The sequence below is a fragment of the Gadus macrocephalus genome, chromosome 12 (assembly GCF_031168955.1).
Source record: "Gadus macrocephalus chromosome 12, ASM3116895v1".
Classification (NCBI taxonomy): domain Eukaryota; kingdom Metazoa; phylum Chordata; class Actinopteri; order Gadiformes; family Gadidae; genus Gadus; species Gadus macrocephalus.
Genome location: NC_082393.1, coordinates 26,115,699 through 26,140,037, shown reverse-complemented (window position 1 = coordinate 26,140,037; position 24,339 = coordinate 26,115,699). Strand labels below are relative to the sequence as shown.

Genomic DNA, 24,339 nt, shown 5'->3' with positions numbered 1-24,339 from the left:
CAACAGACCTCTGAAGAATAAGTCCCGCCCCCAAGGCATAACAAACATAAAGCTGCTTCACGTTTTGAACTAGTATAAAACACTTTTTCCACCTAGTATAGACTGGGTTTTTGGATTGGCGGTGCCGTTAAAGTAGTAAACGATTATTAATGCTACTTTAACGACAACACAATCCAAAACTACAGTGGAAACTAGATGGAAACTTACTTTGTTATGTACGATCATTCAAAACCCCCCTGGTGTCTCCCAGAGACATGTGACCGAGGGAACCGGAGCCTCGGAGGCGGGACTTATTCTTCAGAGGTCAATAGAGCGGGAAGGAGAGAGAGAGAGAGACAGGTCAGAGGTCAGCCGGTGAGGAGAGAACGGGAGATAGGAGGAAGAGAAGGAACGTTGTGGAGGAGAAGGGAGGAGACAGAAGACAGGAGGGAGAGGAGGGAGTCAGGGGGGAGAGGAGGGAGTCAGAGGGGGAGAGAAGGGTGAGAAGGGGGAGTGGAGGGAGTCAGAGGGGGAGAGGAGGGAGTCAGAGGGGGAGAGGAGGGAGAGAAGGGGGAGAGGAGGGATGAGTTCCAGGGCCTGAGGCACTCTCCATGCACCACACAGACTCTCTCTCTCTCTCTCTCTCTCTCTCTCTCTCTCTCTCTCTCTCTCTCTCTCTCTCTCTCTCTCTCTCTCTCTCTCTCTCTCTCTCTCTCTCTCTCTCTCTCTCTCTCTCTCTCTCTCTCTCTCCCTCCACCTCCCTTCCTCATCCCACTTTCTCCTTCTTTCACTCCATGTATCTCATTAGCCAATAAGAAAAGGCAATTACAACTCAATACACAGCTTTTCCTTTTTGCACATGTTGTATGTGTTTGTTTGTATGTGAATCGGAATTCGAGTGATGCGTGTGACCCTCTCTGTTAAATCCTTGTGTTTCTCTCTCTCCCCCCCCTCTCTCTCTCTCCCCCCCACCCCCCCCCCTCTCTCTCTCTCTCTCTCTCTCTCTCTCTCTCTCTCTCTCTCTCTCTCTCTCTCTCTCTCTCTCTCTCTCTCTCTCTCTCTCTCTCTCTCTCCCTCGTCCCAGAAAAGGGCAGACCACAGGGAGTTGTGCTCCACTTTCACTCTCTTATTAATTCATCCCCCCCTCCGTCTCTCTGTGCTCTCTGGGTGCTGGAGAGACGGAGGGGGGGGGACGGAGGGGGGGACGGAAGTGTCAGGACGATTGGATGAAAGAGTTTGGTCCCACCTCTCTGCCAACCTCCTTGATATAATACACATCTACACATCACATCTATCATAACCATGCTTAAGTGTAAACTCTTCTTCCTCCACTTGAGATTGTGTAACGTTACACCTGGCTTTAAGGAGAAGGTCAGTGAGTTGGAGGAACCAGCCGCTGAAGGCTAGGGGTATCCAAACAGATATAACCCAGCCCTTCGCTCAGGCCTCCTCGAAGGCGGGGTGCAGGGAAGGCAGGTAGACGGACAGGCGAGCCCTCCAATCATCTCATTCAGATAGAATTTAGTTAATTGTAAGGATGTATAACAGGCCTGCGACCACCTCCACAGATACCAGTGTGGGCGAGTGTGTGTGTGGATGACGGCTGGTTTAAGCAGTCTCACCTGGCTGGTGAGGCTGCACACCTGTTGCACATGAGTCATCAGTGTGCTCGGGTTAAACCAGCCGTCACCACACACACTCAGGGAGAGATCTCCACAATGGCAACAACACCAGGCCATGTACCGGTTTTCCACCAAACCGTTCACAATGAACCGGAAGGAACAGCACTGACCTGTGCGCTTAGTGCGGAGGAGCCCAACAGGAGTCACCGGGGCGGAGTTTGGCGGACACCGAGGTGGCGTGGAGCACTAGCTTAGCCTTAGCTACGGACAGATTCTGTTTTCGTTATAGCATTTGATTTATTTATTACTGTCGGGATGTTAAACATTCAAACTAACGTGACAAAAAGCACTTCTAAAATAAACAGAACATGTCTGTAGCTGAACCTTTCCCTGCCAGGGAGTTTCATCGGTGACTGTTCACAGGAGATCAGAATGGGCCGCTACTAGGCCTGGGATCAGGCCTGTATTCTGGGCTTGGCCTGTATTCAGTGCTAGGCCTGTGTTCAGGCCTGTAGTAGGCCTGTGTTGAGGGCTAGGCCTGTGTTCAGTGCTTTAGTTGGCCTGTGTTTGGGGTTATAAGGCTGTATTCAGGCCTATAGTAGGCCTTGTTCAGGACTAGGCCTGTGTTGAGGCTTAGGCCTGTGTTCAGGCCTGTAGTAGGCCTGTGTTGAGGCTTAGGCCTGTGTTCAGGCCTGTAGTAGGCCTGTGTTGTGGGATAGACCTGTGTTCAGGGCTAGGCCTATGTTCAGGGCCAAGCCTGTGTTCAGGGCTAAGCCTGTGTTCAGGGCTAGGAGTACCTCTTATTATGTCGACCTCTGACACTGTAATCATATGTTTACAAGAAGTTTGGTTTAAAGACTGTCTTTATTCAAGATGTTTGTATTTCCTTGGTGCAAGTATCAAAAAGAAAAAATAAGCAAAGATTGACCCTCTTTACTGGCCCATATGATTGAACGGACCACAAATATTCTGCCCCATCCAGTTGCTGTTCACTACTGCTTGCTGTGAGACCCATAATCTAGGAGGCAAGGGGCGGTTGTTTCAAGGCCTTGTCGTCGTTTTATCTTGCAAAGCAGCTTTCACTGGGGAATGTGGTGGAAAACTGACAACCGTGAAATTGCATTGTGGGTATTAGGGGCAAAAAGATTGGTTCTTATGTAAACAAATGATGAAAGCGTAATATATATGGGTGTATATTTAAACATGGATATAAATAAACACACATATAGGTTGAGCTGGTATCCACTCCCTGCGTGTCTCTAATTATACGATTCCACGCAGAGCTTTGTTTCCTCTTTCCACACTGACAATGACTCATATTGCGTTGCCATGGCGATGAGTATAAATACTCGTTGGCGGATCATGGGGATGTTATTTGGGATTACTTTGACAGAGAGTTGAGACAGACGTGTAGGCAGACAGACGGGCGGGTGGCGGAACGGCACCGCCTGCGTTATCGGGTTCTCTGAACATAAAGATCGCTTGTTTTTTCCGCAGTCTGACAGTTGAAGAGAAATATTGATATTATTACTTGGGGATATGGGTATGGGGCAAAGTTTCTCAAAGTCAATTATAGTGTGTGTGTGTGTGTGTGTGTGTGTGTGTGTGTGTGTGTGTGTGTGTGGAACTGTGTGTGTGTGGAACTGTGTGTGATGGGCCTGATTATTAATTATGCTACGATTGCTTCATTCTGTTTATTTCATCAAATTGTTAATGTGATGATGATGTCCTTTCTGGCTAACAAGCACCCAGTCTTTGAGAAAACATATTTTAGAGCGGAATAGGAAGAAGGACCTGTCTGTGTTAGTTCAGATGTGAACAGATTCACAAGCTGTGTAAGTGCCAGTGTATGAATAGTTCATTGGAAAACTCATACATTAAATATCCCCGCGCGTAACTAGCTGTTACTGACATAAGATCTTCTATTATGTTGGAGATGTTATGCATAAGGTTTACATGTGTCACTGTTGTATTAGCCATTGTTGTGAGTGACTCATTGTTGAGTTTTAGACAACAGAGTATATCTGGATGTTTTGATGAACAAAAGCATTGATTTTGTAGCTATATCCCGGGGGAGAATGTTTGCAGAGAATTTCCACAAAACTCTGAACTTCAGGGTTAAAACAACCCACCAATCAGCTGTCTCGTTCAGGCTGTCAGCCTTCCGAGTCTCCTCCCTCCAACCTTTAAAGGCTTTGGTCGGTTTGTAAGACCCCAGGAAAATGTTTGACATTGTCTTTTTTTTTAATTACATTTGGCTTTTCATGAGACAGAATATAACAACAAACAACAACAAATGAGGAATGCATCTCTATGTTTTTGGCTTCTTCGTTTATGTCTTTGACTTATTATATCGAGGCAACTTAATTTTGTTTGGCAGTTTTTCGTGAAACGCGCTAATATGTGAGTGTGTCTGCTTGTGTTATTTGGTGTGGTTGGAGGGTCTATGATCCTCACAGAGCTGGAAATGGGCTGAATATGAAAGTGACTCTTTTCACATTTCTTTTACCCAGGAACTCTATTGGAGGACGTGGACAGAAGGCCTGGCGTTAACTGGCTGAGAGGCAGACTCCCAGGAACATGGTGCGGAGTTCTCAGTCCCAAAGGCCTTGCAGGGCCCAGTGGGCGGAGCTATAGGGAGGCCGAGATGATCTTGGCCAATCGCAGGTCAGCACCCAGGGATACGCGCTCCATCTCTGACCGATCTTCAGGGTGAACTGACCCAGTGCCTCGCACCACCTAGCAACCCACCAACCCCCGTCGTCCAGGTAGAGGGAGCACTCAACCAAACACACACTAGTAAACACACACACACACACACACTGAAGCACACACACTCACACTTGCATGATCGCACATACACACACACACACACACACACACACACACACACACACACACACTCATTGCACTCTTCTCTCTGTCGGATTAATAATGAATGAGATATTGATGGCCTATTAATTACAGCTTTGTGAAAGACCACTATCAGTGGTTACAGACGCATTCATGTCTATCATTGTGAGTGTGTGTTTTTATGTACCTGTGAAGTCTTCTGCGTTAAGATATTTTTTCGGGGATGTGTGTGTGTGTGTGTGTGTGTGTGTGTGTGTGTGTGTGTGTGTGTGTGTGTGTGTGTGTGTGTGTGTGTGTGTGTGTGTGTGTGTGTGTGTGTGTGTGTGTGTGTGTGTGTGTTGCTCCTACTGGGCCCCAGTACTCTTTTACTGAGAGGGATGGTGAGAAAGATGTGGAACAAAAGTAGAGAGGTTAGAATGTAATGATTGTAAGTGAGTAGTGACATTGAGCGTAAAGATGTCCAAAGAGTGGTGAAGGAGACGGAGTAGAGACACAAGGAGAGGGGGGAGGAGAAGACTCTGATGTACAATGCACTTCAGATGGGTTTTTGTCAGTGGATCTCGGAAGGTGTTCTAATTAGCACCTTGGCTGTACATCTGTCTGTGGGAAGAGAGGGAGAGATGGGGAGGGGGGGCAGGAAGTAAGGCTGGGAATTGAAAATGAGGAGAGATGGAGCAACAAGAGAAAGCTAGGCAAGAATCCCATCGGCCACTGGGCTGCATTACTGTCTGTTTGCATTGCAGACGATTATGGGCAAGTATCAACGGTTTACGCAAACTCTGTTGGTCTAAATCGAAACTAGAGACAGAGTTGTCTTTTGTTAACTCTTTTCTTCCAAAGTTGTACAAGATATGCCACCGCAGATACCCGGCCGGACGTTAAACGGCTACATGTTTGTGTCGGCACACTTGCTTCTACTGTTTTTTTTTCAGAACTCCCAATTATAAAGAGATGAATGCTTCATTCAGACTCAAGGCTTAATAGAACACCTTCCTCATTTACTTTGCAAATGACGTTCCTGGAGAATTCTCCTGCCTCAACCACCATCACTTAATCAATAGCAGTTTCCCCCGCCATGGTTCCCTGTTCTTCCATCTGCTTATCCATCCAGCGTTCTTTGACACAAAGGCTCTTTGGACCTTCACTTGATTCAATCGTCTCTGTACGAGTGGCTGTGGCGGAACACTGCTGGTGGTGACTTCCACTGTTAAGATCCATCTGTGATCATAACACTGGAGAGAAATGGAATGATATAGCTGCAACCATGGACACGATCAACACACAATCATCTGCACAAAACCCAAGTGTGTGTGTGTGTGTGTGTGTGTGTGTGTGTGTGTGTGTGTGTGTGTGTGTGTGTGTGTGTGTGTGTGTGTGTGTGTGTGTGTGTGTGTGTGTGTGTGTGTGTGTGTGTGTGTGTGTGTGTGTGTGTCCCTCTCTGTATATTTGAGGTATTGAGCGGGTTGAATTGGTTTATTACCTTGGAAGAAAACATTGTCCAGACCACACAATAATTGTTTGTCTATCCATATTTGTTCAAGTGCACCATCAAGATTTGATAGAAGTGTGTGTGTGTGTGTGTGTGTGTGTGTGTGTGTGTGTGTGTGTGTGTGTGTGTGTGTGTGTGTGTGTGTGTGTGTGTGTGTGTGTGTGTGTGTGTGTGTGTGTGTGTGTGTGTGTGTGTGTGTGTGTGTGTGTGTGGGTGTACAGACCCCTGTTAACTCGGCGATCTGCTCTCGATCCTTCTCTTTTCTCTCTCCCTTTTTCCTTGTGCTGTTGCTATGGAAACCAACTGTACTCATCTCTATATAAGCTGAGCCAAGGGGAAAAAAGGGACACACACACACCTAACTTCTTTATCAATGGTGTATTACATCATACCAATGGTGTATTTGCATAATTTCTTGCCAATATTAGGAGATGCCAGAGAAAAAGTGAGACTGCTCGCACAAGCTGTTAGTATCAAAACGACTAAAGACACCCAAGGGCATAAAACCTCCATCTAATCTTCACTTATATGTTCAATACGTCAAGCTGTGTCTGAAGTCCGTCTAAATACAGTGTGACATGCATGTGGTCGCGTCATTTATACCTCTTTTTATTGATCCTTATCCCCACTGGACTATTCCAATTACGTGTGTGTGTGTCTGTGTCTGTGTCTGTGTCTGTGTATGGATTTGTATGTAAGACTACACCTTGTGACGGGAATACAACTTGCACCCTGTGTGATGGAGACGTCTCAGTTCCCAGGCTCTGCAGTCCCTTCATCCTGATCCTCTCTCCCTGGTCTACAGCTCCGCTCTCGCTCTCGCTCTCGCTCTCGCTCTCGCTCTCTCTCTCTCTCTCCCCCTGTATGTCTGTCTGTCTTCTTAAGTTATTATCATTATTCTGATCACCACCGAACCAGAAATGTCTGCTTCACCTTTACAGAGTTCACCGTTAAGAGTCGTGGCTGTAATCCAGTCAGCTTGCTTTCTCTCTTCTGGAATATAATTTAGAAAAGACTAACAATATAGATATTCACGTCTGTTCACTGCTGTTTTCTCCATGTTGGATGATCCTACATCGCTGAAGGTTAGGTAGTCTCATGCTGCGATTTGCCACATTGTCATTGTGATGCAAAGAGGGCCTCTTTCATGACACGCATGACAGAATATAAGAAGGTTAGCGAGCAGAGAGAGAGAGAGAGAGCGCACAAGAAGGAGGGATACAAAGAAAGAGAGCCAGAGAGTGAGTGAGAGCATTAAAATTATATATATATATATATATATATATAGGAGGGAGGAGAGGGACTGAGTGAGTATGAGAGAGAGAGATGCACAGAAATAAAACGATTGCATTCGTTCTGTACACTGAAACGGATCACTCGCATGTATTTAAAGATCCCATTTTTTGCTTTTTAATGCTAAATGAATGCATTTGGGTGTACTACTAGAATAGGGTTACAGAAATACCCCTGATTATTCTCACACTGTTCACTTCTGCAAAACATTTTCAGAATCTTTCAGAATCGTTCTGTTTTTGTATCATGTCGCTTTAAGGCCCTTCTCACGGGTAGTCCTGCCTGCTGCGATTGGTCGAACGCTTTGCACGCGTGTAGTCAAAATTCCCAACCCTGAGAAATTTTAAATATTGCTGGTAGCCAGGAGGCGGGACTTCTGTACCTCAGCACCGCCCCCTGCATAGTCTGACGTCACACTGTTACGGAAGTACAGCTTGAGACATGCTGTTTCCTGCTCTTATTGAGGGGCGATCTCGTGGGCACGAATACTCCCCCTGACTCAGACTTCAATTTTTCTAGCTTAGCAGACATAAAGCATGTCAACATACGCCATATAACCGTCTAAAGCAAGGGAAAAGTCGAAAAAGTAATTTTAATGAAAACAGAATATCATTAAAATTGTTAACACGTCAAACGCTTCGAATGCCTTTATGGAGGTGGGGATTTGTCCTGGTAGTGCGTCACTGAGCTGTCCACCTACACAGAAACCGGCCACTGATTGAGTTCATTATGTATTAATTACTGTATATTTAGTCATCTATATTTTAAGATGATGCAGATGATGTGAACGGACGCGCACATGTCGTTGTGGGTGAGAAGTTTGTTGGTCGAGGCGGTCGCTCGACTGTGGAAAACCCTGAACTAGTCGCTCTTACAGCGCTTAGACCACGCAATAGCCACAACTAATCAGCCATCATTGATCCCCATGTATTGAATAATATGGCCTGGAGAATCAGGTTAGACTACGCTAAATCTTAGCGGAGGACAGTGAGTATATTTAGGCTGTTATTCAGGTCCTTTTACGTCACTTTGACGGCACCATCAATTCATTTATTTTTTTGCTTGCAATCTTATTCATTTGACGTTTAAAATCAGCATTTTACCCAAAGATCTGTTAAGACTCAAATGATTGCCTCCTTTTTCACCCAACATTCATCTTTCTTTTTTATCATGATACAAATATATAAACGTAACATATTAACATAAAACCATCTCCTTCAGGCTTCAGCTCAACACCCATGACCTGACCACGACCTCTTTGTTGAGGCTGAGTTGACATGGGGGGGAAAGGGAAGGTTTTAATTATTTCCAAACTAAGTGCAGCTTTTAACACCAGAACACCCCATTTTATAAACCAGCTCAAAACGTGGCATCATTCACACTGCATTCATTTGGTTTATTCTTTCCTTTTCCAAGATAAAATATTAAAAAGAAGTTGCCAAGCTTCCTGTGTAGCTGGCTCAGATCATCCTCCACCTCCATCAATATAAATGAGTATGAATATGAATGGATGCTCTGCTCAACGCAGAGAGGGACCTGGGTGGGTTTGCACAGCCGGCTCTAAATGATGGAGGAAGGTGCGGAGTTATGCCCGCGATCTAGCATTAGGCCATTCAGAGATTATTACTTTTACTTGTTCACCTTTCACAATCAGTAACCATTGCACTCAATTACACACACATATTTCACCATTCATTCATGCATGGTTAATCTATGCATACACATGTTCTAATCTCAATACAGCAACCCAATATGGGTTAAACCTGTGTACTGTTCTTTACATGGTCTGGATGTCTGCCACACACAAAAGCAAGGTCAGGACACCAGGCACCGTGCTCATTAACAAAGACGTCCAGCTTGATAGTTACAAGAATTTATATTTGCTCTGACCATCTGGGCCATGAGAAGAGAAGGGAGGGAGGGTGTGTGTGTGTGTGTGTGTGTGTGTGTGTGTGTGTGTGTGTGTGTGTGTGTGTGTGTGTGTGTGTGTGTGTGTGTGTGTGTGTGTGTGTGTGTGTGTGTGTGTACTTGTGTACTTGTGTACTTGTGTGCGTGCGTGTGTACTTGTGTACTTGTGTGCAAGTGTGTGTATGTGTATACTTGTGTGTGTGTGTGTGTGTGTGTAAGAGAGATTGTGTATGTGTCAGAGAGAGAGGGTGTGTGTTTCTGTGTGTGTTGCTCCAAGCTTGCTACAATGCAGTGAACAGATTGGGAAAAGACTGAGCATTTGAGAGCCGCCCTGAGACTCGTGTGCCTGGGCTCTCGGCACTGCCACTGTCACTTTAAGCTGAAAACTGTGTTTTGGACACGGAGAAGCAGCATACAGATTCAGCTGCTGTAAAAAAGGCGACATGGAGAGAAATAAACATCTTGACATTGTGTACCAGCCAACTGATCATCTTGCATGCCATGATGAAGAGCTGAGGTGTACTATGCACACGTCAATGTCTGCAGCAAGAGCCTATTTCCGTTGGAATTGTAGCTACTCTTTAAGTCGGCTGCTACCTTGTGAAACAGATACACAGATATTCTATGAAGGTGTTTCACTGCTCTAACATACGGATCCTCTGGGCTGTTGCGTGTGGACTTGAATCCACCATTAGCAGTGAGCTCTGGGAATCTGAATCTTTTTATGCTCGTTGGAACTGCTGCTCGGATGCGTTTGGGGGCCACACTGTGTTTGTTTCATATCCCCACTTCTATTTGTGGCCTGCTGTTCCTGTCTCATGCGCAGTGTGTGTGTGCATCACCCTCAGTGGATCCCCCCCCCTTCATCACATCTTATTATTATTTTATTAAGGAGTGCTTTATATATGAAAACTTTTCCTTAGCGTTGTATAGGTAGGTGCTTTCTCTGGTCAGCTCGTTCCACTGATTTCCCAACAGCATTCTAAAGTGGTTAGCGCTTTAGAATGTTGTCTCAATGATTTTGCATGCGAGAACCAACAGTGGCCACACTTTACTGCACCCCAGTTACCTAGCAACACCCATTCACAAAATGCCATATAAGGCATAATGCAGTATGCTGAACATACTCCTCAGAGTGAAGGAGATAGAGAGATACCATAACTATTACTTCTGCGCTGTATTAGTGTGAGCAGGCTTCATTGTCGACCCAGTGGTGAGAATAATCATCAAATATGAGAGATTGTATTATTTTAGAGAGCAGTTTGTATGCGAGAAGACTACATTACCTTATGATCACCATAGCAACCTTGTTGTCAGTAGTCTGACATCAGGAGACCAATTTGCAAATGCATATTAGTCCAGAGCTTTTTGATTTTCAAGGGGCATTATCTACGGAGGCTACAACAGGCCAAGACGCCGCTAGACCAACAACCAATCACAGCAACAACATGTGTGAGACTTCAGCGGCAGCCATCTTGGTTGTTTAGGAAAAGGCCTCAACAGTGAAGGACACCTTCCATCTCTCGATAATGCTCGTACCACTTTTTGTACATTGGAAAGATATTATTCTCAATTGGAACTAACACAGAACCATATTACGTTAAGCTTTAATGTTTGTTTTAATTTTCTACTCGTAAAACATAATCGAGTATCTCGCATACGTCCGCCTGCTAAACACAAACCAATCCAAAGTGTGCTTTCTACACACGTATACAGCCTGGCATGGGCTTGGTGGCTGCCTGGGGTCCAGGAACGCAAACAGCCAGTCAACTGTGATTTCAAATGTGAAATCAGTGAAATCAGCATGAATTCAAATGTCGAAGACTCACTCCGGCCTCCTCGCCGACCTCTCTCACTCCCTGCTCCCACCCCTGAGTGTTCTCCAGACACACGCCATTGGTTGGATAATTGAATGTCATGCAGCACTTTAACGACTCAGTGGCAAACAAGCTTGGTCTGTTGATTGAGGATGACTCATGATTATTTTTATCAAGTCTTTTGTGAATTAAGTGGTATTAATGTGGTATTACCCGCACGTACGGTGTCTGGTTCACTGTCTTTACTGAGTTCCAATAAGGTTGAGCATCTTGGTGGTTTGAAGAGTCCCTGTGAATCATTTTATGTTGCGTACCGTAGAAAAAGCTTCCAAATGTGAACTTTATGGTTTATGGTAGAGAGATGCAGGGACGGGTAAAGTTCACCCTTTAAGGACCAATGCAGGTGGGCGTGAATTCATTTATATTTGTGACGTTTCAAATGTTGGCCGTGCAGCGCAGCCAATCAGTGACTTGTCTGCCCAAATCCACAATAACAGTTGACAAAGTATATGGTAATGGGGGTAGGCGCAATGTTCACGACATGTTTCTATGGCAACCATGGATATTTCCCATTGACAGGCAGAAGACCTTTAGGTAAGACTTCCTGCTGTTCTGCTGTGTTTCTCGTCCATCATAAAGCTATATTCTGACATTATGCAGGAGTTCGGCATAGCAGAAATGTCTTTGCAATTGACTGAATATCAGCGGCCAGCCTGCTCCCTGGACCGACCTTCTCTCCTCATCCTGTGTATGAATACATTCAGCTCTGCTGTCGCTTCCAGAGTATCCTCCCAGGCCCCAAGACCTCAGTGATGACCTGTATCAGTCCAGGGCGGGTTGCAGCCCTGGACACTTCTGCTGGGGTTACAGCAGAACTTTCTTCAGACTCCGGGATTTGGCCCACCGGGTTTTGTCCCACCTGAAGTCTGGGTGTGCCTGAGGCCGCAGACCTCATCCTCATGCCAGAGATCTGATGGCGTTCGACCTAGCGGAGGTGGACCTGCCTTAGAGAGACTGTCCACTCTGGTTTTAGACAGGGATAAAGCCTAAGTGCACTTAGGTTGTGGACGACCTTGAGTTGTAGCAATACATGACCTGTAAAGCCCTTTGAGACTGTATCATGAAGGGCTAAACAAATACAACTGATTTGTCTTGACTTCACCAGCCCCACTAGTAGGCATGGACGTGTTGGGGCATGTTTGGGCTGGAATATCATACAAATGTTGTATTAGACCAGCCTGCATACACTGAAGCCAACATCAGATTCAGTTTGTCATAGGATAGCAGTCCCTGCATTTGGGCAGGGACTCTGTTTGATCCTCTTCGACCGGAGGACCTAAAGATTGTCCTTCTGAAAAGGGCAATTGTTTGTTGCAAGTGAAGGTGATAACCATTCCATCAAAGGCACATGCTCCTTGTCTCATGTAGAGGGTTGGCAGAATAAAGTGGTGTTAGCCCCTTATGGTTCCATAAGCACCCTCAAGCACTGATATCACCGCATAAGGAAGGGGACTTTACCCCATATATACTTTTGCATCCCTTGGGCTCTATATCTTGTGGATAGAATGTGTTTTACATATAGTACATTTTATTCCTCTGGGATTCCTTTCACTCCACTATCATACTGATTATTTGATAAACACAGCCCCATAAGGAATAGTTTGCAGTTGCTGCGATAGGGAACGTTTAGGTTAACATAACGGAAGTCGAACAGGTGAGCTAACATGTTATTCCCTCTGCCTAAGGACTAGTGAAGGCCACATCTTTCATCCATTCTCTGTGATTTTACTTGTTTTCAATTGGATTAGATGATTTTAGCGTCATAACCAAGTAATAGATGATCAAGGAACTTTGTGTTCATAAACTAAACAATACCAGGCCTATTTCTATTTACCAAGCATCAGTGCTAGAGAATACGCCTATTTGAGGGAGAGGGGAGATGTAACGACCGAGCAGGGAAACGAAAGCACTAATTGCTAAAAGAAAGAGGACTTGAGCTGAAATATGTAAATGAGGCTGTCGATGTGTTTTGGATGTGTTTAACAGAGCAGGTTAAGTGCAGTGCTGCATGCATACCCAGCTGTGTGAGCATGGTCCTAGCCCACACCTTTTGGGTTAGCTGTGACTCTCAGAAAAGTACTCCCATCTATCACTTATTATTCAGAAAATTATTTGTAAACAGCTGAATTACACAGAACTCTCAATGGATCATTCACCTATATAGCCCTTGCTGGAGGGAGAAGATGTGTGTGCCTGTGTGTGCCTGTGTGTGTGTGTGTGTGTGTGTGTGTGTGTGTGTGTGTGTGTGTGTGTGTGTGTGTGTGTGTGTGTGTGTGTGTGTGTGTGTGTGTGTGTGTGTGTGTGTGTGTGTGTGTGTGTGTGTGTGTGTGTGTGTGTGTGTGCGCGCACAGGCGTTTGATCGTTTCTGAATGATCTGTTCCTCTGTTCCAAGTAATGTTCCTACAACCAGATATTAAGTTGCTACCGACCAGGAGTAGGTGTCCCTCAATTTGCCTCTTGGTGCTCGGGACAATGTAACAGGGCTCTGAGAGGCCACAGTCGCAAGAAATAAGTTGCATCCTGCCTTTAGCGCGATTGCTGAAAACGATTTGAAAAGTAACTGTGGCCTTTGGAGAGTCTGCAATGCGAACCCCCTGACCCACCATATCATCACTATAATTCATATTTGATTCCACTGCCCATGAAATTACTTTTCTGTCACACCACGAAAATGCCTTACTGCTTTCTCTCTCACACTTAAAAACCTAAGGAACTCTACAGTAAATAGCTTTGCTCGGGTTCGGTCTGATCTGAACACTGGAATCTCCTCCAATTCATGTCAGAAAACTCAAATGTACCGTTAGTTATGTGACGTTTGAACCCAGCAAACTACTGATAATAAACTGTTACGAATAAATGCCTTTTTCACTTAAAGCCCAGTTCAGACCAAAGATTCACCTTGCAACGGCTTGCAACGGCTTGCAACGAGACGGTTTTAGAACGTCGCAGGGGCGGTGTGAACGGGTCGTTGCAAGCCGTTGCAAGGAGTTGCAAGGAGTTGCAAGGCGTCGCAAGGCGTTGCAAGGAGTCGCCAGAGATTGAACATGTCAAATCGCAAGGTCCAGTTTTAGAACGCGGCGATTTAACTATTCCTCTTCAGCCAATCACAGCACAGAACAACTTGTACGTCACGGCCTTACTCCGTCCCGGTACCGTACTGTCCACTCCAGCTTAAAAAGATCCGAAGTCGAGCCGACGTCAGATGTAAGTTGTCCAGATTGGCGTAGGCACCCTGTTTCTGCCGCTGAAGTACCCAACTGCCGCTCCATATTCTTGGCTTTATAACTCGCCGTCTTCTCCTTTTCATGATTAAAGCCACAGCAAAAACTGCGACCATTTCACTCTCACTAACATAATTAGGCCTGTTTATAATTAAGTTATCCATCTCCAAGTAGTTGAGCCGATGGTGAACTAAGACAGATCAATCTGAAATTCAACTAACGGAAAATGCAATGTATCCAACAACGGGTAATCTAAACTAACTGTAAGCTCCAGCTATTTACTCCAATGCAGATGTAGTGGAGAATGACAAAACTTAGTAACTCTAGCCTACTCTCAAGTAAAATAAAAAGAAAACTAATCGCAAACCTAACTAATCCCTAACCTACGCAAATGATGATGTTGCGGCTCTCAGCTGTGCCAGAGCGTTCACAGTTGCTATGGAAACCACCTAGCGTCGCAGCCCGTTGCAGCGCGTTGCAGCCGGTGTGAACTGCCCAGTTTTAGAACGTCGCAGCCCGTCTCGTTGCAAGGCGTTGCAAGGCGTTGCAAGGAGTTGCGAGTTGCAAGGCGTTGCAAGGAGTTGCGAGTTGCAAGCCGTTGCAAGGTGAATCTTTGGTCTGAACTGGGCTTAAGTTGACAATAAAGGACCCAGAATATACTAGGCAATCATGAACTTTTAAAGACCACAACAGGTTGACTTTGTGAACTATTTTGAAGCCCATGTACACATGAACAAAGACTTCAAAATAGTTCCTAAAGATATTTTGATGCAGAGCATATTGCCCTCTGTACCTGTTGTGGTGTTTGTTGCTTGGCAACATCAGCTCATTGAACATTTTTACCGCAGCCAACAATTCCTCCAATCATTTCTCTTGTGTTTCCTTCAGATGCCTGCTCGATCCACTCTAGAGAGCAGGCACATTGGCTTCCAAGGCATAGGTGTTTGCGCGTGTGTGAGCGCGTGTGTGTGTGCGTGTGTGTGTGTATCAGTGTTTGTGCTTCCCTACCAACATCCATTTTGTTAATAGATTTTTTATTTTTTTAAATAACAAAATTCCTTTTTCTGAAATAAAATAATATACTTTTGTGCTCACTGTTAGGAACTAGGTTTTTAGGGCCTAAAAGTTAAGGTATAATGTTTCCTTAAAGCTAGTAAACCAGTCATTTGACTTACTGTCCATGCCAACCTCTACAAGATTGTATGCCCATAGGCAGGGTTTTGGCCCAGTCGGGTTGCCAAATAACAACACTTTGAGTCTTTGAAGTTAAAGTGGTTTGACTTAACTGGGATTTGGAACAGTAAGGTCAGAAAGAAACGTAAAAATAAAATGAAAGAGGAGTAAACCACAGTCGAGAGTTAGAATCTGACATGTCTGAAACACATATACTCAAAGTCACATAGACACACACACTAACCACACACACACACACACACACACACACACACACACACACACACACACACACACACACACACACACACACACACACACACACACACACACACACACACACACACACACACACACACACACAGACATGTAGACAATCTGGCCAACACGCACGCACACACGCACAGGCCCAAAGGCACACGTGGACACACACAAACACATGGGACATAGAGACTGAATTGCAGACATTCAGAACAGATTGTGGACTGTCTTGACTGGATGACTTGCTGACTGGTGGGAGGCTGGTCTGGCTGCTGATTCCAGAACCGTTTGACGACAGACTAGTGGTAATCTCCCCAGATCTGGGAGAAGCCCGGCGTCGCAGACTGGGTTTAACTGGAGCCTCGTCTCTGCTGCCAGATCAGCCAGATGGCACAAGGATACTCTGTCATTTGCTTTGGAGGAATGACCATGAACTACTAGAGCGCTCTGCACTAGACTACATCATTACACTTCAGAACTTGAACTGCCTTTGAAGGAGGTTAGGGTCATGTTTAGGATCGATTTCCACATCTTCCACAATACACTTTTCTGTAAACCAAATACACTTTTCACTTACCTTTTAAAATTTCTCTCTGAGAGAGGTGCTTTCTTTTATAGCCATGTTTGGATGTAGCCTTGGTCCACGTTTGTGTGTGTGTTGGTCGGTGTGTTGGAACTTGCATTCACATACACACACACACACACACACACACACACACACACACACACACACACACACACACACACACACACACACACACACACACACACACACACACACACACACACACACACACACACACACACACACACACACACACATACATTCCTACATTCGCAAAGTCCTAAAGTAAAGTTGATCTCATTTTTTTTTTTTTATTATTTCTTTATAAATGCTCATGCATGTTCCGCACACACAAGCAACACAATTTTCCCTCGCTCTCGCTCTCTCTCTCTCTCTCTCTCTCTCTCTCTCTCTCTCTCTCTCTCTCTCTCTCTCTCTCTCTCTCTCTCTCTCTCTCCTCGTCTTCCTCCGTCTCTCTCCTCCTCGGCTGCAGGGAGAGGTGGTTCAGATGGCGGGGATGGGCATCGCCTTTTGAAAGCGGAATGTATTTGATCCCGGCAGAGATTCAGTCAGGGATTCATCTCCACATGTGACTCCCGTGCTGTGATGTAGCCTCTGCGTGATTACTGTGTGCAGGGCGAGCTGTCGACCACTGTCTTAATTAATTAATTTCTTTGGAGGAGGAGGAGCAGGAACGTATCTTTGGTGGAGGGAAGAAACTGCCTTTCAACGAATGAAGGAATCTGTTGAAGATTTAAAACGAATCGCCTGCAGAATCATTCAGGTCTTAATGAAATGTTCGATGCCACATTACGTAAAAGGACTGTATATAGCTGCTTGGATAATATCCTTCGTGCATCATCCGCTGGTATCATTGAACGGGAATGAAGATGCGGTGCATACTGAGTGATCTCACCGCGGGAGAGAGGCGCTGTGTGCGGGTGGAAAACGGATCGCTGGTGGTTATTGTTGGCTCTCAACAGTCGAGCGGTTCCTTACAATAGACAGAAAAAAGAAAGTCACCCGGTACCGAGGCTACTACGGTTTCTGGGGCAGCCAGGAGCGGATTGTTACCGGAGACCTGCAGAGCCCCACAAGGAGCCTGCCAGATGGATCACTATTCTACTTTGCAACGTAAGTGAGTCGAGGACTGCGTTTCATCCGCCCATTGGTGCCACCTTCATGCTCTGTGGTTCTCAGCAGCTTTTAAAAAAATCAACAATTTAGAAACATTATTCTATTTAGACAATTGCTGAAATAATGTACAGGCCGGACGTAACAGTATGCGCAAAAATTGGCGCCAAAGCGATAGACGTCTGACCATGGACAATGGTGTGATACTTTTTTTATGAAGTGTATTTTTTCTCACATACTTAAGATGGCAGGGGCGACCATTCAAAAGGCCTATCGAGTGGAGTTGATTAGGAGCCCGCTAGGCTCAGGAGAAGCAAAGTGAAATGATAGGCATAAACGCTGTTGTAGCCTATAGCCTATGTAGTGTGTCACTAGACGTTCAAACTCGTTGTGTTAGATCAGCTATGAAGTTATCCTTGCAGATGTCTTCAATAACATAGCCTACCTGGTGATGTTCCCAAGCCAACATGGCCCAAGCATGTACTCACACTCACACCTGTTAAATCCACTTCACCTCGAGGTATTTCTGCTATTGGTGGAAATCAGCTATTTGTTTTATAGCTTAGAGACATTACATAACTACACAACTGTGTTAGGTGTGTTTATGACAGCAGACCTGTTTTGTTGCAGTCCATTTGTAACACTATTCGCTGGTAAGAAGGTTGGTTAGGAAAGTTTGCAGACGTCGTGCCTTGATTGCTGCTTGATTTGAGTGGTTCTACTGTCGTCCATACCTTTATTTGTAGTTCAACGGGAACCTGATGCTCTCCCTTGTTTTGCCCCTATGTCTATAATGGAAGATAAGATAAGTGTTCGTCTTATCTGCCATGATTGATGGGACCAAAGCCTCCGACTCTGTAACAGCGGACGTTCATACAGTAGCATCCCCGGTCATAAAACATCCTCCAGTTGTGTCTGTTGGGAACCCTTAGCATGCTGCATGACCATCAATGCATTCACTGTTGTTGTGACCAAAGGGTAACCAGCCCGTCCAGAGTGCAGAGAGCTGTCTCTCTCTGCATCACTGATTGAATGACGCTCTCCACCGCCCCTCAGAGCGTTCCGTCACTTCTCACGTTCACGCAGAAGAGTTGTTCCTGCGCTGTTATGTCACGGTGACACCGAGTCCCCGATCACGCTAAGCCACGTGCACCACATGTGGTTAGATGGAGAAATGATTTATTCATGCAGCTCAGAGATGAAAATAAGTGGACAAACATAGTTGATAACACTCTAAACACTTGCTTATCACAAATCAGAATAGAGAGAGAAACAGGACACACAAATATACATTTTACAGATAATTCAAATAATTTCCCTGTCTTAAGACGTAATATGTAAGTTCTGCCGCTTGGGGTATCTTAATCAAAACAATATTCTATAGTTTGATGACGTCATGAAGTAGCACGGGATCTTTGGTCACATTTTTTCACGTTGTGTCATTTCATTCGAATGAAATGGCCGCAAACATTGCGTTAATTTTCTGACTTACCGATGGATGGTTAAACTACCCAAACAGCCGTAGATATGGGGTGTCCCAGCCCTGTTAGCCGTGGTCAAAGCAGTCCCACTAAAAATAACGTAATGAACATGTTGAACGTAACAGATTTTCCTATAGCATTCGACTCTACTGTACTTACAAGTGAATTCTTTGTGTGTGCATTAGCTTAGTGGCTGCCCTGAGCCACTTTTCATGGTAGCAAACGTAGTCAGCTGTATCCATATTAAAAACATGGAAATAAGGTCTCTCCTGGATTCCTGTTTGTGTGTGTTCCCCAAAAAGTTAGGGGTAAAGGCGATATGACGACATGGACATGCAACCTCTCCAACCGAAACCTCGTTACCTTGAATACAACGGCGTATTTCTCTGGGTTTGAATATTGTTGGAAGCATTTGGGATGATGTAAGAACAAAACTCAACCCAGTCTAAAACATAGGGCGAGTTGCTTTAAGGTGTTTGGTCAGATGCCAGCAGAGGAGAGCAGATGTTGGTATGCTCTTCTGCTGTGGGCTCTCTGCTGCTGCTGATGATGCTGCTGGTTGCCTAGTGACAGTGTCCATGGAACCAGCTGCCAGTGTCATGGTGATGGTCCGGGGGGAGAGGAATCAGTGAGGGGATGATTGATGGTGTCACTTCGATGGAGTTGGGGGGGGGGGGGGGGAGTGACGAATAAGAGGTTTAGGAAGATGATGATGATGGCGGTGAGGGCAGTGATGAATATAATACCGAACATCTGGCTCATAATCTTCGTAATGACGGACTTGTTGATGATGATTGTGAATTTCAAACGAAAACATCCACAACATATTTTGAGTTGGGTTCTAAAGATGTCCTTTTAATTTTGATAAAATTATTACATCACCAATAGATGACCTTTCTGAAGGAGAAAAAAAATAATATTTATGTATTGAGGCAAAAAAAAAAGCCTCATTACTGCTTGAACAACCAAAACTACTTCATTATCTATAATTTTGTGCTCCATTTTTGTGTTCCATCAAATGATGAATCCCAAGTTCATACTCTTATCTAATTATACCAAAATGTGATCTTCTGATTATGCATCACTTCTAACGTTGTGGACTAGCAGAGTCTGTGGTCGGACTTGTTCTAGTCTGAACACGGTGCATTGGCTCAGTGTGTGTCTGCATAGCTGCTTGTTTGTCAGTGACACCTTAACGGTGTGACCCAGTGGGGTCATCGGCCTACAACCCTTCCCCACAGAAGCACCCCGGCCATTGTGTGAAAGAGGCGTCATCACCGGCAGACAAAGGTTTGGCTTATGACACATTCATTATGGCTCGGCTGCTGTTATGACCCGAGATAGTCACAACGGTAAGCAAACTGCCAACGCCTGGATGCGTTCTGTCTCGGCCCATTTTCAACAGAATGCAGAAATTGGAAATTGCCAAGACTGAATAAGCTGAAGTACGCAAGCCCAAACTTTGAGTAATTGGTGCTGAAAAATGCCCTTACTGAAGATATCACGCATGTGACCTAGTAAAACGAGCAGACCCATAATTAGTAGCCTAGGGTTAGTGTATATATATATTCTTAGTAGGGGTTTACTCTGTATTATTTTCAGTTAATTATGACGTTATAAGGAGCAGCTATGGGTATCTTGCTCAAGGATGCGCACTACATTGTGGATACTCTCCCATACTTTAATACGGAAAGGATCTGTCCAATGTCATGTAAGAAAACCATATGGCTCTGCTATTTCAAACAAGTTACACTCCAAAAATAGCTCTTCAATCGTACCTACTGTTCCTTTAAAGTCCAATTCTCTATCAATGTGTTTCAGGGTTTTAAAAGCTTACCATTGTTGGACATCTCTTTCATTGGTGATTACCTTAAGAAAGTTAGCTACGTTGGTTATTTTTACATATATTATGGATACAGCCACGTATTGCTTTTGCTTTTACTTGTTTTACTTTGACCACCTGCTCCTACTACTATCACCATCACACATTTCCTCTGTCTTCCAGTAAGTGGTATTCCTTGGTAACTATCCATCACCCCACACTCATCTTAAACGTACACTCATATCACACACGGTCAGCTGGGAAGTGTAGGATAAGTTTGGCAACACATGATGTCCCTACTGACATCCAGACATGAGGATGGATTAAGAGATTAAAGAGGTTTTATTGTCGGGTTGATATGTTGAAGATCAAGAGACCCTCGTGATTAAGGTTTAAGTAATTCCTACTTTTTAAAGGGCAAATGCTTTTGGGATGACACACTTAAGCATGTCACGTTGTTTGTGACCGTTCACGTTCACGTTTGTTGACAAAGTGTTGCCACAGAAATAACCAGTGCTGGTGATAAACTGCCTCCCTTCTGCTGTGATCTCTTTGGTTTAAAGTGATGATTCCTGACCAAAGGGAGAATTAACCAGGCTGTATATAGTGAAGTATTTATATATAATTACTATATTTAGTAACGAATAGTGTAGTAATTTCATATTGACCAATAATTGTAGCTGTTTGAAACACAGAATTTCCATTTGGATTTTAACATGGATCATTTGTTATAAATATTATAAATTATCATAAATATCTAGTCCAGTGTTTCAGCCAGAAAATGTCAAAGAGCCGGGGGTGAGCGTTTCAGTTCAAACGACCATTGTTTTGAACAGTATCACCGATGCATTATTTATCTTTATTTTTTGTACCCGATTGAAGTATGTTATCTTTCCCTACGGGAGTTTTGTACTTTGTTAACGCATAATAATTAAAAAATGATTATACATTGGTAGTCAAGGCGGGGCCCTGTTGTTGCTAAGGCCGCCGCCTTGACCATACAGTGCTGGGGGAAACACTGCATTCTAACACTGAACATCGTTACGTCTATTGCAGCCTTTTCAGCCTCTTAACGTCTTGAAATGGACCACAGAGTGTGTTCCGTGACCGCAGGGCGTGCACTCTGAGCCGTGTTGTGAGAGGGCAGTGCCGTGACTAGAGTGACCCCCAGCCTGAAGGGATGGGCTTTGATCCCATGTCCACAGTGCCTCATCCTTGAACGCGTCCGAGAGCGAGAGGTCTAACCCCGGCCTGCACCTTAGGTCACCTATTGAGAATCTGCCAAAGGAATTCATACTAAATATAGGCAGAGCATTATGTTGTAAACCAAACAGGGTCGCTTGACACTTACAGCACGGCCGTATCAGAAACAGTGGGAAAAGGTAACCATCTTGGACAGGCCGATCAGATGATGAGTAAGAAATGATGAAGGAGCGGTTGACTGGAGTTGGCCATGTTTCTCCAAGACTCTGGTGTCATTATTTAGTTTGACAGTTTCTGAGCAGCCCCACATTAGAGCCGGAGTCTCTGGGCTCGCTGTGGGCACTGACGTGTGCAAAGCACTCCTAGCTACACGGGAGAATAAAGGCTAACACTTTATATTAACATTCAGTGATAAGTAATTCATAAGCCTTCTGTAAAGAGTGATCTAATCATTAGCATAACATTAATATACATTTGTAGACAATGAATAAGTGCCACCGTACATCGGGGTGGACACTCCCACTTGTGATGTCACTAGAGGGAAGATTAGGATCTGGCTTGTACTGGCTGATCAACATCAAACCTAGTGTGTGTGTGTGTGTGTGTGTGTGTGTGTGTGTGTGTGTGTGTGTGTGTGTGTGTGTGTGTGTGTGTGTGTGTGTGTGTGTGTGTGTGTGTGTGGAGAAGAGTGAGGAAGCAGCCCCATTGTGGAATGCTGACTGGGCTTATTTCTATTCCAACACGCTTGTAATTCCAGCTGTAACCCCCCCCCCCCCCTTTCCTTACTCCTTACTCCTCTTCCTTAGTCCATGCCTGTGTGTGTATGTTTGTGTGTGTGTTTCTTTTTGTTCGGTGTATGTTGACAGCAACCCACCTTTCGTTGTATTAAGAGATCGGTCAACGTTGTGCTGTACGACTCTGTCCCTCATTATCGTGGCGCGGCTGTATGGCTCTGTCGACCTCCTTGGGTCTTATATAGGCCAGCTCCCAGGGGTCCAGTGGCTCTTTAGGTGTCCATCGCAATGCCTGTAGCGCTGAGCAAGCATGGCAGCGAGCATGGCAGGCTACTGGAATATAGAATGCGATAGGCAGAGCTGATTAACTATTCATGCAGTCTCTTTGCATGCACGTCGCCTACACATTGGGATTATACGCCGAAATACTGGAAGGACCCTGGAGTGGAGCGCTTTATAGCCTCAACTCTTGCCCTCTCTGTATCAGGATAACGCGCATGTATTGTTTGTTAGAGCTGCCGTATCCGTTCATCAAATATTTATCAGTGAAATGTGACAATTTCACTAATAACGGTATATGTTTGACTGAGTTACCCCCTGTATGCCCTCATTGTTCGTTGAATCCATCCTGCCTGTCACTTATCACTTATCAACAGCAGTGATGGAGGCAACAGAGAGGGAGGGAACGTTTCTCTGGTCGTTTAGATTCAAAATCCAAAGAACCAGATCACCCAATGACCAGAGCTCTGTTCTGCTCTCTGTCTCCTTACGCCTCTCAAATCTTACAACAGCTTTAAGGAGATCTTGACCAGAAAAATATCTACTAAAAAAAGAAGAAAGAAACGACTAGAATTGTGGGCGCCCCCGGTGGTTCACCGGGTAGAGCGCGTACCATGAAGGCCCAGTGACTCCTGACCGCAGCGACCCGGGTTCGATTCCTGCCCGTGGTCCTTTCCTGCATGTCTTCCCTCTCACTTCCACACCTTCATGTTTTACTCACTACGATAAAACCTTAAAAAGAAGAACTGAAAGAGAGAGTAGGACCGACCCTCACTCCGTCCTCTTAATGGGAGGCTGGCTGTTAAGAGGAGCAGGCAGTGTCGGCCCAGGTCCTTACCGCTGGGTTGGGAGTGAGATGGAGTACCGGAGTGGCAGAGTCAAGTGTCTCCGCCCGGGACCCAATGACAGACGGCTCTCAATTTGTCTCCGAGAGCCTGTGGCGAGAATATCCTTCTGTCACGACTTGAGAGATGCAGACGCACGCACGCACACGCACGCGCACACAACACACACACACACACACACACACACACACACACACACACACACACACACACACACACACACACACACACACACACACACACACACACACACACACACACACACACACACACACATTAGGATGGCATGCATGCATCTATCTCCTTTATTGTAACTGCTGTGGATTTACATAGAAAGTTATAATAGCAGTGAAGAGGATCATTAGAGCAGTGAGCATGATGATGAGGATGATAAAGAGGATAAGGATGAAGATGATGAGGATAACTTAGCGATAGTAATGGATTTATATACATTTTGATGAATGGGATCTAGTGATGATGAGGGGAGGATGGTGACTGGGTTAACCATAAAGGATTCACTAATCTTCATATGTTTTTATGCTGTAATACAAGGGAAAAGCATTATCCATGCAAAATGGGGTACTTAAAGAATCCATCAGT

The 24,339-nt window shown here is 44.9% G+C and overlaps 1 protein-coding gene across 12 annotated transcripts in view; it reads left to right on the top strand.

The window, feature by feature from the left end:
- lrrc7 (leucine rich repeat containing 7) overlaps window positions 1-24,339 on the top strand; it is an 88,233-nt gene that overhangs the window by 11,183 nt on the left and 52,711 nt on the right. For 11 of the 12 annotated variants that reach the window (XM_060066444.1, XM_060066443.1, XM_060066442.1 and 8 more), the window contains exon 1: window positions 16,716-17,375. In XM_060066444.1, the coding sequence (XP_059922427.1) occupies window positions 17,351-17,375 (25 nt within the window). In that variant the 5' untranslated portion in view covers window positions 16,716-17,350. Of the gene's footprint in view, window positions 1-4,114; window positions 4,370-16,715; window positions 17,376-24,339 lie in introns of those variants that run through there. The other variant, XM_060066445.1, reaches the window with a different exon arrangement.